Genomic DNA, 15458 nt, shown 5'->3' on the forward strand with positions numbered 1-15458 from the left:
GCCATAAAACTCAAAGAAGAAATGAGAATTCATATGGGTAAATCTTCATGGTTTTGTATCAGACAATGGATTTTTAGATACATCACCAAAGACACAAGCAACAAAAGAAAGATGTACATAAATTAGACTTCATAAAAATAAAAACTCTGAGTTAACCAAAGGATATTATAAAGAGGGTGAAAAGACAACATACAAGAATGGGAGAAAATATTTGCAAATCATATTTCTGATAAAGGTCTAGTATCCAGTATATATGATGAACTCTTAAAACTCAGCAACAAGCCAGGCATGGTAGCTCAAACCTGTAATCCTAGCTACTCAGCTAGTGGAGATTAGGAGGATCAGGGCTGGAGGCCCAGGTAAAACTAAGACCCTCCCCATCTCAACAACAACAAAAAAAGCTGGGCATAGTGGTACACACCTGGAAGCATAAGTAGGAAGATCATGGTCCAGGGTCAGCCTGGGCAAAAACATAAGACCCTATCTTTTCAAAAATAACCAAAGCAAAAAGGGCTGGGGATGTGGCTCAAGTGATGGAGCACTTACCTAACAGATGCAAGGACCTGAGTTCAAACCCCAGCAGCACAAAAAATACCTCAGCAACAAAAGGTAGGAGGACATGAATAGACATATAAATGGCCAAAAAGCACATAAAAAGAGGCTGGACCTAGTAGTATATGCTGAGAATCCCAGCTGTTTAGGAGGCTAAGACAGAAGGATCACAAGTTAAAGGCCAGCCTTGGCAACTTAGCAAAACCCTCGTTTAAAATAAAAATATAGGGGGTTAGCAGAGTGGCTCAAGAGGTAGAGAGCCTACCTAATAAGCATGAGGCCCTGAATTCAAACCCCATGTACTGCAAAAAAGATAGATTATGATAAACTTTTTTAAAGTGTATACATGCACACATTTAGGGGTATAGCCTAGTGGTAGAACACTTGCCTACCATGTACAAGTCCCTGGGTTCAATCCTCAGTGTAGCAAAAAAGGGGGAAAAAAGTAATAAAATATGCTCAATATCATTAGTCATTCGGGAAATGCAAGGTAAAACCACAATGAGGTGCCACTTGACATCCACCAGCATAATAATAAAAAAAAATAATTCTTTAAAAACAGAATATAGCAACTTTTGTCATACATTTCTGGTAAAACTATAAAATAGTAAAACACTATGAAAAAGTTTAATGATTCCTCAAAAAGTTAAAGACAGGCCAGGCACAGTGGCTCACTCCTATAATCCTAGCTACTTGGGAGGTAGAGATTAGGAGGACTGAACTTTGAGGCCAACCCAGGCAAAAAGTTAGCAAGAGCCCCATCTCAACCAATAAAAGCTGGACATGGTGGTGCACATCTATCATCCCAGCTACACAGGAAGTGTAAATATGAGAATCACTGTCCAGACCAGCCTGGGCATAAACATGACACCCTATCTGAAAAAGAACCAAAGGGCTGGAGAAGTAGTTCAAGTAGTAGAGTACCTGCTTAGCAAGTGTGAGGTCCTGAGTTCAACCCCAGTACTGCCACACCCTCCAAAAAATTAAAGACAGATCACTATATGACCACACAATAACACTCCTGCATATGTGACCAATAGAAGTAGAAACTGAAAAGCAAGTACATATGTATGTATGCTCATTCTGGCGTTATTCTCAGTATAAAAAAGTGGTAACAGCACACATGTCCACAAATGGATAAACTGTTTTGAACACATGCAATGGTATGATATCCAACCACAAAAAGGAATGAAGTATACAACATATGCTAGAATGTAAATGAACATATACACATTATGCTAAGTAAAGAAGACAGACAAAAGGTCACATATTGTATGATACTATTTATATGAAATGCCAGGAATAGATAAATCCCTAGAGACAAACCACAGACTGGCAGCTGCCAGAAGCTGGGTGGGGAATGGGTAAAAAGAATTAACAGATAAGGAGGTCTGATCTGGAGTAATGGAAACGCAACTAGATAGAACTGGTGGCTGTACAATATTGTGAATTTACCAAAGGCAACGTGAGAGAACGAGAAACAAGCAAAATTAAGTTCCAGTTTACTATAAATCTGACACTGTTATGGATTATCTCATTTCATTCTAATAACCCAATGAGGGGTTATTAATTATTACTCCTGTAATTATTTTGATTTTAAACATGAGACATGTCTAGACATGCCTAGAATCATATGATTGCTAAGTGGCAGCATTGGGCAAACAATCTAAACTTATAATTTAATTTTAATTTATAAAAGTATAAATTAATGGGGTAAACCCACGGATGTTGGTATCATTCATGACAATTTGTAGATTTCTACCTCCACGGTGAGAAAGTAGTGGTATTTACTAGAACCCAAATTAAAAAAAAAAAAAAACTTTTAACATCTCTTTAGCAGTTTAACAATGTTGCACAGTATTTCCTGCTCCACCCCCTTGTAGACACACTTGAATTTGTCCCTATCTCATTAAAAGATAAGTATTCAAGAGCAAAAATTTTTTCTGATAATTTTTTCCTCTTATATGTTGTACTTTTTGTATCCCAAAAATATTTGCCTCACCCCAAATCACAAAGACGTTCTGTTTTCCTCTACATATGTTATAATTTAGACTCTTATATTTGGTCGATTATCTATTCAAGTTAATTTTTTTTATATAGCATTAGGTATCAAGGTTCATTTTTATGCGAATTGTTTCAACACCATTTGTTGTAAACACTATCTTTTCCCCCATTAGTTACCTTGACACATTTGTCTATTTCTGCCCTTTCTATTCTGTTCCAGTTATTTGCATGTCTATCATTATACCAATATCAAACTGTTTTGAGGACTGTACCTTTATACACAGTCATAAAATCAGGTTGAATGATTCCTAACTTTAGTCTTCTTAAAAAATGTTTTGGTTATTCTAAGTCTTTTACATTTCAATATAAATTTAAAGTCATCTTATCATTTTCTGAAAAGTGTATCTCAGTTCTTATTGTAACTGTAATGAAACTAAGGATCAATGAGGAGAATTTACATATTAATGATATGAATCTCCCAATCTGTGAATATGTTATATATCTACATTCATTTTGTTCTTCAATTTCTCTCAGTAATGTTTTCTAGTTTTCAATGTACTGGTCTTACCAATAGTTTCTGAAATTTATCTTTAAGTACTTCGTATTTTTAAGCTATTATAAATAGTGTTGGTTTTTAAATTTTAATTTGTAATTTGTTCATTGTTAGTATGGAGATAATTGATTTCTGTACATTTTTATACAATTTTTTTATAAAACCCTGATAACAGGGTTAAGGGTGTTAAATGCAGAGAGCATGCTTAGCATGTGCAAAACCCTAGGTTTAACCCCTACAACACGTCATCCCCACGCCAAAAAAAAAAAAAAATTCCACATGACATTTTAGGCTAGGTTTAGGTTTGGATTTTGGATTTTGGAGCAAGCATGAGCAACACTATGAAACCTCATCTCTTAAAAAAAATGAAAATGTAAGACACAGACAGGGAAAAATATCTGAAATGTATATATAAGATACACACTTGTATCAAAAATAAAGAATTCTTAAAATTCAGTAACAACACAAATGACCCAAACTTTTTGAGAGACAAAAGATTTCAACAGCCATTTCATCAAAAAATGTATATGAATGGCAAATAAGTAAATGATCAGTCTCATTAATTACTGAATTAAAATCACAATGAGATACCCTTACACACCCATTACTGAAGCTAAAATTGAAACAATAAGACCTACTACTAACAAGTATATGGAGCAAACTATTGGTGGAAATGCAGAAATGCTATGGCCACTTTGGAAAATAGTTTGGCATTTCTTACAAAGATAAACATACACTTAACATCTATCTCAGCAATCTTACTCCTAGGTATTTACCTAAGCATATGTACACACACACACACACACACACACACACAAACTGTACATAAACTCTCATAGTAGCTCTCTCCATACAAGAAAAGATGGAAACAATCCAAACTATCATCAACCAGGAAGTGGATAAACAGTCTAATAGATCTAAGCCAATGGAACACTTTTCAACAATAAAAAGGCACTATGCTAAGTTAAAGAAATCAAACACATAAGACTACATACCATATGATACTATTTCTATTAAGTTCTGTAAAAGGCAAAACCATACTGACAACAGATTAGTGGTTGCCAAGAGATAGGGCGAGGGAGAGAAAACAGATGGCAAAAGGACAAAAGAGAACTTTTTGAGTTGACAAATATTCTTTACGATTGTTCTTTATCTGTATCATGACTGTATTGGTAGTGATAAACCTCTGTATATCTGCCAAAATTTATCAACTTGAACACTCAAAACAAGTGAATGCTATTATATGTAAACTGTACCTCAATGAAATTAATATATAGATAGAGATATTTCAAACTTTTTCAATAGAAAAATGCAAAGCCACAACTGCAGAAAAGACTGAAAGGGGAAGTGAGGAAGTTTAGAATCCCTTTACAACACTGAAGTAGGTAAAACAAACATCTATGAGTTTTTGCTTTGAAGTCACATATAAAAATTAAGCAAAAATAATAGTTAAGAATAATGGGAGGAGACTGGTGGCATGGCTCAAGCAGTAAGGGCACCTGCCTAGCAAGTGTGAGGCCCTGAGTTCAAACCCCAGTGCCAAAAAAAAAAAAAAAGGTGTGGTAAGGTCCTTAGACTTTCGTTATTTCCTTTAAAAGCTAAAGTATACACTATATTATCATCCTAAAGTTCTAAAATATCATTAAATTTAAAATATAATAATAAAGCCATGATGAGACATCACCTACTAGGATGGCTATAATGCAAAAAGAAAAGAAAAAAATATTGACAAAAATAAAGTGAAATTAGAACCCTTATATTTTGCTGGTGGAAAGGTAACATAGTATAATAAAAAATTGGATGGTTCTTCAAAATAGTTAACCATAGAATTATCATAGAAGCTAGAAAATCCACTTCTAGTTATATACCAAAAAGTACTAAAGTAGGTACTCAAACATTATACACAAATGCTCATTCCAATACTATTTGCAATAGCCAAAATGTAGAAAAAACCCAAAAGTTCACCAACTGACAAACAGATAAACAAAATGTGATACATTATCCTCAGGGGATATGTTCCAAGACCTCCAGGGTATGTGTGAAATCACAGATAGTACCAAATCCTATATGGTATATACTATGTTTTATCCCATAAGCTTTATTAGTCTATTGCTATAACAAAATATCTGGATAATATATAAAGAGGGTTATTTGGCTCAGTTTTGGAGCTGAAAGTCCAACATCAGAGAGTCTCATCAATTCAGCCCCTAATGAGGGCCCTTGCTTACACTAACTCATAGCAGATGGCATTATAATAGTGGGAGCACATGACAAGTTAGAAAGCCAAGAGAGTGAGGAGGTGCCAGGCTCATTCTTTTTTAACAACACTCTGGCAAGAACTAATGAAGGTCTCACAAGAACTACCATAATCCTTTTTGAGAGAAACCCCCAGACAAGGCCTCCACCTCTTAAAGGTACTACTATCTCTTAACATTGTCATAATGGGGACAAAGTTTCCAACACATGAACCCTTGGGGCACAATCATATTCAAACCATGGCAACCTACATATACCTATGGTAAAGTTTAATTTATAAACTAAGATACTATAAAATATTAACAATAACAACTAACAATAAACCATAATAATTTTAATGATATATTATAATAAAATCATAAGCATCACTGTTCTTGTACTTCAGGGCCATTATAAAGTAAAATAAAGGTAACTTGAACACAGTGATACTATGACAGTTGATCTGATAACTAAGATGGTTACTAAGAGACTAACAGGCAGGTAGCACATACAGCTGAACAAAGGAATGACTCATGTCCCAGTCAGGGCAGAGCAGAATGGTATGAGATTTCATCAAGCTTTTAGAACATGTAATTTAAAACTTACGAATTGTTTTTTTCTGGAATTTTTCATCTAATATTTTTTGAGTGCTGCTGAATGGTAACTGAAACCTTGGAAATTGAAAGTGCAGATTAAGAAGGACTAATGTATATCCATACAATGGAATCTTATTTAGCCATAAAAAGGAAGAATTGATACATGTCACAATGTGAAAGAACCTTAAAAACATGCTAAGTAAAAAGAGCCAGATACAAAAGGTCAGATATTGTATGACTTCATTTATATGAAATATTAAGAATAGGTAAATCCATAGAGTCAGAAAATAGATTGGTGGTTGTTGTGGCTGGGATGAGGTTAACTGCTTAATGGCATAGGGTTTTCTTTTGAGGTGGTGAAAATGTTTTAGAATGTGACATAACTGGTGGGTACACACACTATAAACATACTAAATGCCATTAAAACACACACACTAAAATGGTTAAATTTACTTTATACGAATCTTATCTTACAATATTATGATATATATTTTTTTGGTTTTGTCTATGGACCCTAATATATAACTCACATAATCCTACTACTTCCTAAATGACTACAATGATGTTAAATTTGGCTTTTGTCCTTGGTTTCTTCAGAGTGATAAAGATGAAAAACAGTCTTGTTATAAAGTCAGAGTACTTCAGGCCTCAAAAAAAAAAAAAAATAAAAATACAACCACCTTCTACCCTTCTTTTACTTGCTCCTTTTTTCCCACAAAGCAGTCCATGGAAACTAGAATTTCTTTTCCACAAGCAGGTCATAGAAACTTAAAATATACTATAAATTTTCCTGCCTCTGTCGTAGAGCTGGCCATAAAGAAATTCTCTGACCTACTTTATCTGATAGTACAAGACCCCACATTTAAGAAGGAATCCTACCTCATACCTAAGAAGAAGGAATGCTGTACAGAGACACCAAGAAGAATCTAAACAGACCAGCCTTGCTGGGTTTCCCCAGTCTATTAGCATTAGATAATACCCATTTTGTCCAATCACATTTCTACATAGTTGTCCATGCTTCAGTCACATTTACGCAATGAAGTCTCCATAAAATCCCAAAGGCATTCAGCTGAGGACCTAGATGTTTGGCCCCTTGGAAGGGGAACAAGAATTCATCCATGTGCCAGGAGGGTGGCACACCCCAACTACAGTCAGGACTCTTTCAAATCTCACCCTCTGTTTTTGGCGGCACTGAGGTTTGAAATAGCACTTGCTAGGCAGGCACTCTACGACTTGAGTCACTCTACAACTTGAGTCACTCTACCAGTCCTCAGATCTCACCCTCTGTAGGTCTGATCTGCTTGTTTATTTGTAGCCTTTAAAATATCCTTTATAACAAACTGGTCAATTAAGTGTTTCCCTGAGTCCTGTGAGACATTCTAGCGAATTAGTTCAACCTAATAAGGGAGTCCCCTAATGGAATCCCCAATTTGTAGCCTGTCAGAAATTCCTGAGGCTCAAACTTGTAATTGATGACTGAAGCAAAGGGTACCAGTTATGGGACTAAGTCCTCAACCTGTAGGATCTAACACTATTTCTACGTAGATAATGTCAGAATTTAATTAAATTAGAGGATGCTCACATGGTATCCACTGCAAAACTGATTTCTTGCTTGCCAGTAAGGAAAAATCCCCACACATTTGGGGATCACAGAAGTGATCTGTGTTGTGAATGCATAAAAGAAGCTCAGATATGTTTCCTTCAATATCTTTACACCTTAATAAAAAAATTGTTCATAATAATATGTCACCCAAAATAGCATATCATATTCAACAGGAAAACTGATGATAAAGTATTAAATGAAATATTATACTACTTGTTCTAGTTAAAAAATAATCCTAATTTGGTTTAAGAATATTGCAACTTAACACTGGTGGTCATATCAGACTGCTGAGTTAGAAGTCAATTACAATCCTTCAAATTTTTTACACTCAAGTGACTGAAATCAAAATTCTGTCGGGTTTTTTTGAGATAGGGTCTCGTGAGCTATTTGCCTGTGCTGGCTTCGAACCACGATCCTCCTGATCTCTGCCTGAGTATCTAGGGTTACAGGCATGAGCTCCCGTGCTCAGCATTACCCTTACTTCTGACTATGACATTTCTGAAAAATCTGAACTAGAATTTGTTAACAAGAATTATGGCTGTAGTTGGGCACCACTCACTCACACCTATAATCTTAGCTACTCAGAAGGCAGGGATCAGAAGGATCTCGTGTTCAAAGCCAGTCCAGGCAAATAGTTCAAGAGACCCTATCCTGAAAAAGCCCTTCACAAAAAAGGGCTGGTGGAATGGCTGAAGGTGAAGGTCAAACCCCTCCCCACCCCCCCCAAAAAAAAGACATTCAACTTTATCTTGGTAGTAGTTGTAAAGGAGGTATGTTAGAATAAGTCATAACACTTCAAAGAAAATGCAGATGCCTAGTATTACCCTTAGACCTTCAGATCAAAATTTTTGAAGGTACTTTTTTTTTTAGTAAGACTGGAGTTTGAACTCAGGGCTTTGCACTTACGAAGTAGGCACTCTACCACTTGAGCCACACCTCTGGTCATATAGCTACAGATATATATAGATAAAAATAGACAGACAGATAGACAGACAGACAGATTCCAAAAGTTAAAAAAGGAAGGGTGGGGTAGAGATTTCACAGATAGGTTAGGACCAAATAGGGAAACCAAATATTTTTTATATTAGATGCAACTATTAAATTGATGTTAAACTTCCTAGATCTGATAATGTATTACAGTTATTTAGGAGATCAACCTTTATTTAGGAGGAACACTTAGAATAAGATAGCATAATGTCTGTAACTTGCTTTGAAATGTTTCAAGAAAAACAATAGACACACAGAAAAAATATGGCAAAATGTTTACAAATCAGTTAATCTAAGTAAAACTAATATGGCTGTTCATTGTATCATTTGTTCTGTGGGTTTAAAATTTTCAAAATAAAAAGTTAAGGCCAGGAGCCAGTGGCTCACACCTGTAATCCTAGATACTCCCAAGGCAGAAATCAGGAGGATCATGGTTCAAAACACACCCAAGCAAATAGTTCACAAGTCCCTATCTTGAAAATACCCAACCCAAAAAAAGGGCTGGTGGAGTGGCTCAAGTGGTAGAGCACTTGCCTAGTAAACATGAGGCCCTGACTTCAAATCCCAAACTACAAAAAAAATTAAAATTAAAAATTAAAAGTTGAGGAAGAGAGAAGTTCCACAAGTTATCCTAGCCCTCTCTATGGCCTAAGAATCCCAAATTTCAGGTTGTATCAGGAAATCTTTTGATCCAAAATTAGCTATTTGCCTACTGCATGAAGACTTCTTCCCCTTACTCCCACTTCCCAAGATGAACAAATAAAGCTTTCTACTCCATGTATGTTGACGCAAAAGGCTTAAAATCCTAATGTATACATGAGATTACATTTTAATGTAAATAAGTTTCTGTTATACCCCAAAAATTACTGTATGCCTTGTTCTAAAGGATAGAGAGAAGAGTATGAGATTGGCAGAAAGTCAATTGGTGCCTTACATTCAAGCAGAGCCACTAAAGGTAAAAGAGAACAACATTCAGTTACAGGCAGAAAACAACCTGCTCACACTATAAAGCTTAAACTTTGTAAGGTCTTGTCTATCACAAGAAAAAGGAAAAGCTCATACTGTCATCTGATATATATTTAAGTACCCACTATGTACCATATGTGCTCCCTTCTCCTCATGTACTAAATATATATACCACAAAGCTACACATAGAAGCAACACTGTTTCACAAGATTTAGAATCATTTCTATAAAAAGAAAGTTCTTTCCCAGAAAATCTACTTATTAAAGTTACAACCATGCTGACTTTTTCTTAATGCTCACCAATAGTTTTAGTGACAACATCAGACAGCAATCAGAATATATTCAAATTCAAACCCCAGGCCCACCAAATAAATAAATAAATACACACACACACACACACACACACTCTTGTTCTGTATTGTACTTTGAGAAATTATCTAAGCAAAGGAAAATAATGTGGCAATGACAAAGGAAGGACCAAGGATTTGTTCCCAGAGTAAGCCACCATCTTTACTAACACTTACCAAGCCAGCAGTAAGAGAAGGTGCAGACTGTCCAAGGGATTGGTTTCTCATTCGAACAAGGTTTGATGCTTCTCCCGAAGACTGCCAGGTCACCTGTCCCACACTGCTGTGCACACTGCTGGACAAAGGGAGCAGCTGCTTACCTTCAAACACAAGGGCCAGAAAACACATGTAATTATTTGCTGACAAACTAATGAAGAAATATAAATGTAATGATGTCAAATAGGTAAAATCATATAGATACAAACAAGGTAAGGTTCTTCCTTTGCCAATCTATAGTCCGGACTTTACAAGTTCCAAATGCCTTGGTAATGAGAAAAATTGCAACTAATACATTGAAATGAATTGACTATTATCCATTCTCTGTAATAGGCAGCACCATGCCAGCCTCCCTCCCAACCCAGCAGTCCAGGTATTCTCCAATCCATTTTGGCCTACTTGGTTTTTCACCAACTCAGTTCAAAATGAGTAGTACAGACAACTTCTTCCAAACTTGTCTGGCCCTTAGGATTCCAGAAGGCAAACACTAAGTCTATACTGCTGTTAACAGATTCAATGTGCTCAGCCAGGCTTACTGACTGCCTTGATCTCACTGAAGGAGACATCAAAGTCACCTGTAAAGACTAATTGTCTAGAGCTGCAATGACTTTATAGCTGAGGCACAAGTCCTACTTCTCCCCTTTCTTTACATTTTTTCACACAGCTGCTAGCAACCTAACCAAAATAAACATGGGCATGTCATTTCCTTCCTTAAAAAGCTCTGATGGCTCCCCAAGGTTTAATGAATTAAGTCAAACATTTTGGCATTTTAAAAAAGACCCCCCCCCATAAATCCAGATTATGCTCTTCGTCTCAACTCCTTCCATGCTTTTTCATACCTACTCACTCAGACAACTTCAATCTTATGCCCTGTATTTTCAATTGACTTTATCTTGATCACTGAATTCACCTGAAAATTCTCCCTGTATCTCACAAAATCTTAGTCATTAAGAGCTTTCTTGTTTTTGTTGAAAACAAAATATGATACAACTCATTTGGATAGCAATTTGGCAAAACTAAACAAGAAGAAAACTAAGATATAGGAAAAAAGTAAAGATTAAAAATAACTTCACTTAGCCAGGTATGGTGGTACATGCCTGTAGTACTAGCACTTAGGAGGCTGAAGCAGGAAGATCTCGAGTTTGAGGCCAACCTGGTTTTTGAGACCCTGTCTCAAAACACCACCAAAAAGAACTAAATAAATAAATAAATGACTTCAATTTGATATTATACATGTTTTTGTACTCCAATTTTTTATAACTCATCTACTTTTTTTAAACCAGAAAAGTGTAATCTAGTTACCTTTCAAATCTCCTCTCAAATGTACCCCTTACTGAAAAGTTTTTCCATAAAACTCTTCACAAGAATAATAATAGTAGGGCTAGAGTGCAGCTCAGTGGTAGAGTGCTTGCCTTGTATCTATAAGGCTCTGTATTCAATGACCACCACCAAAAAATACTCATGATGATCTACTCAAAACTTCCATAACCCTGAAGTAGAGCCTACCTACTTTCTCTCTTTTCTTCATTGCAAATGCTGTGCAGTTCTCCAGACCAATTGCCCTTCCTCACCTATATATTCTAAGAAAAGCTAACTTGTTGACTTATTCTGCCCATACATACAAAGACTAGTATCATTTGTCTTCAAAATATAGGCCTAGCCAAGTGTGGTGGTACAGGCATGTAATCCCACGCTTGGACAGCTGAAGCAGGAGGATCTGAGTTCAAGGCCAGTCTGCGCTAGAGAGAGTCTGTCACATAAATAAATAAATAAATAAATAAACAAACAAACAAACTTGTTAGATGGACAGGCTTATAAAACTTTAGTAGAAACCCATTTGGGCATACACCATAAGGACTTGAAGCATACTAAGGACTGCCAAGAATTTGAGGAACATAACAACATAAGATGGAAGGAAAAACATGAATAGAACTACTTGCTATTCAGTAAAACAAATAACACAGAAAAAAAAAAGAAAGAAAGAAAACGTGGCCCATTGAAAGATAACAGAGCAAAGGTTAGGAGTGCAATTCAGTGGTAAAACATGTGGTTAGCTTCTATAAGGTCCTGGGTTCACTATCCAACACCAAAAACAAGAGGCAGCAGTGAGCAAATGTTTTGATCTTTTTGTCTTCCAAGAAACTCCAAAAAAATGAAAATAAAGAAGTAAACTGGCACAGTGACTCACACCTATAATTCTTGCTACTTGAGAGGCAGAGATTAGGAGGATAGTAGTTAGAGGCCAGTCCTAGAAAAAGTTAGTGAGACCCCATTTCATGAAAAGGCTGTGCATGGTTGTGTGCACCTGTCATTCCACCTATGAGGGAGGTGTGAAGTAGGAGGATCACAGTCCAGGCTGATCCTGACAAGAAAAACAAGATCCTACCTGAAAATGAATTAAAGCAAAAAGGGTTGGGGGCATGGCTCAAGTAGTAGAGCATCTGCCTAGCAAGCACAAGGCCCTGAATTCAAACCCCAGTACAATAAATAAATAAATAAACAAACAAAGGCCATCTAGAAGAAAGCCAGACAGACATTAACTATGAAGGGGTAAAAATTGGGGGTACATAAAGGGGTAAAAATATTTTCAGAAAGGGCCAAAAGTGTAGCGTGTGGTTAAGAATTTGCATAAGCGTACATGAGGCTCTGGGTTTGATCTCCAATACTGCTATCCCCAGAAAAGTAAATAGGGGAGAGAGAATCTAACACAGAAAGGCAGAGCATAACCAATGAGCAGAAAAAGACACAAACTGTAATAAGCACAGATGAAGTAGCAGTTAAGAGAGTATTTCGCCCTGCAAAATCTTTGATAGAGTCAGTACTCAAAAGTGAAAACACCAAACAAGGCATAAAGTACAACATAAGACTGGAATTGGATTAACTCAAAATTCTGTAGAAAAAAACGATCAAATGCAAGCACATTTCCACTTTTTACAATCCAGTGGTCATGCAATTACCTCATGGGATAGAAAAGATTTATTTAGCATTTCAGAGCAAAACACTAGCTTCTGTTTGTTGGATGGTCAAAAGAAAAAGAATTGATCCAGATAATTTTCTTAAATTAAAAACAATTCAAAATTCAAAAACCTACTCACGACAATTAGAAGATAATCACACAACCCTAAAAGATGAGCAGAAGTCCATGGAAAAGGAAATCCGAAATGTCTGTGTGTGATTAAATACATGACAGGCACAATAAAAATTTCAATACAAGAATGAGAAGATAAAAGCTAAGGGAATAGCTCTAAAAAGAAACAGAAAGAAAAATTTAAAACTGTTTATTATCAGACCAATAGGAATATAGTAGGATTACATTTTCTTCTCTACTGATCTAATTTTTATAGCTATGATCAAGAAGACTTGTTTGGTTTTTTGGGGGGTATGGGGGGAGCCACTAGAGTCTTTTTTCACTTACCTGATTAAAACTGTACTACATATTCATTGCTTTTTATTTGGATCAAAATTTCTTTGCATAATTTTTCCCTTGAATTTTTTAATTGCCTTTTCTTTGTAGGAGGTGAGGAGACATTTGTGGACTTTAGGATTTAGAAATGGAGGGGAAAAAAAAGAAAATCAAAAGAAAGAATGGAGTGAGATCTACAAAAGTAAGAAAGCAAAAAATAAAACTAAGGAAAGTAGCCACGAATATTGGTCAGCCAAAAACTATCTATCTGGTTTAGGTGGTCAGCATTCAGAGAGTCCATAAAGAAGTAGTTAAAACAGGAAAACAGTCTTATCCATCAGTGTTCTACATAAGACTATCAGAGAAGAGGCTGTCAAAAAGCCACATCAGTCGTTACACCCTTAAATACAACACAGCCCCACAGTTCTTTTTCCCCCCAGTCCTGACAATTGAACCCAGAACCTACACATGCTAAGCATGCTCTTTCCCACTGAACAACACCTCCAGTCCCCCATATTACTTAAAAACAACCAAAATCAGATATTTACCTGACAGAGAACTGGCCAGGCTTCCTCTCCGTAACTTACAGTCATCCTGACTAAGTTGTCGCTGGAGTTTAGCTTTGCCAGTGGATGAATATATGTCAGGATTACTGAGCTTCCTGAAGAGCAGAGGACTAAGTCCAGTTACAACATCCTATAATGAGAAAAGAGTAAAACATGAGTCTTTAGTATCTCTTCTGTAGTATAAGAACTTTATATTAAATATTTCTATAATATTTGTTATGGTTAAAAATACCAATATTTTACATTTACTATTTAATACAGTCAGAAGGCTTGGCATGCTGTGCAAGAACACAGAATATTGATTATGAAATGCCAAAAGAAAAATAGAGGAGGCTCATAAGATGATTAAAGTTCTTTTTCCTCTTTTCTTTTTTTTAAGACAAAGTCTCACTCATTATATTGCCAGGCTGTCCTCAAACTCCTGGATTCAAGCAATCCTCCTACCTCATCTTCCTGAGTAGCTGGGACTACAGGCATGCACCACTGTGTCTAATTTTAGTAAAAAACATTAAATAATAGACCTTCCTTTATCTATCATGCAAAGTTAGAAATACCTGTAATGTCAACTAGTCCTAGATTAAAGCTTTCTTTATATAATTGGAGCTAAATACATGTATTCTAAGAAAAAGTATAAAAATGTAGACAATGTAAGCCAATATCCACCCAATTAGCAGTATTAAATGGAAAAAAAATAGTCATTAAGGCGTATCTTCTATATTTCAATGAAGGCAGCTGCTATGTTTTAGATGTGGTTTGTTCCTTAAAGGTTCCTGGTTTGTTCCTCTCAATAGTGAGTTGTTATAAAAACAGTAAGCCTGGCACCTGAATCTCACTTGCTTCCTGTCTTACAATGTGATGTCTCCCTCTCTAATACACTCTCACGCTACTTAAAAAGCTGGACATCGATCTACCATTTGATTCAGCAATACCACTCTTGGGGATATACCCAAAAGACTGTGACACAGGTTACTCCAGAGGCACCTGCACACCCATGTTTATTGCGGCACTATTCACAATAGCCAAGTTATGGAAACAGCCAAGATGCCCCACCACTGACGAATGGATTAAGAAAATGTGGTATCTATACACAATGGAATTTTATGCAGCCATGAAGAAGAATGAAATGTTATCATTCGCTGGTAAATGGATGGAATTGGAGAACATCATTCTGAGTGAGGTTAGCCTGGCCCAAAAGACCAAAAATCGTATGTTCTCCCTCATATGTGGACATTAGATCAAGGGCAAACACAACAAGGGGATTGGACTATAAGCATATGATAAAAGCGAGAGCACACAAGGAAGGGGTGAGGATAGGTAAGACACCTAAAAAACTAGCTAGCATTTGTTGCCCTTAACGCAGAGAAATTAAAGCAGATACCTTAAAGCAACTGAGGCCAATAGGAAAAGGGGAACAGGTACTAGAGAAAAGGT

General features: G+C 36.2%; 1 protein-coding gene across 10 annotated transcripts in view; it reads right to left on the reverse strand.

The window, feature by feature from the left end:
• Mast2 (microtubule associated serine/threonine kinase 2) overlaps positions 1 to 15458 on the reverse strand; it is a 182514-nt gene that overhangs the window by 147460 nt on the left and 19596 nt on the right. For all 10 annotated transcript variants that reach the window (XM_020157647.2, XM_020157652.2, XM_020157649.2 and 7 more), the window contains exons 2-3: positions 14010 to 14157; positions 10020 to 10162 (exon numbers count right to left, since the gene is read on the reverse strand). In XM_020157647.2, the coding sequence (XP_020013236.1) occupies positions 10020 to 10162; positions 14010 to 14157 (291 nt within the window). The remainder of the gene's footprint in view (positions 1 to 10019; positions 10163 to 14009; positions 14158 to 15458) is intronic.

This window comes from Castor canadensis, chromosome 7, assembly GCF_047511655.1.
Source record: "Castor canadensis chromosome 7, mCasCan1.hap1v2, whole genome shotgun sequence".
Taxonomy (NCBI): Eukaryota; Metazoa; Chordata; class Mammalia; order Rodentia; family Castoridae; genus Castor; species Castor canadensis.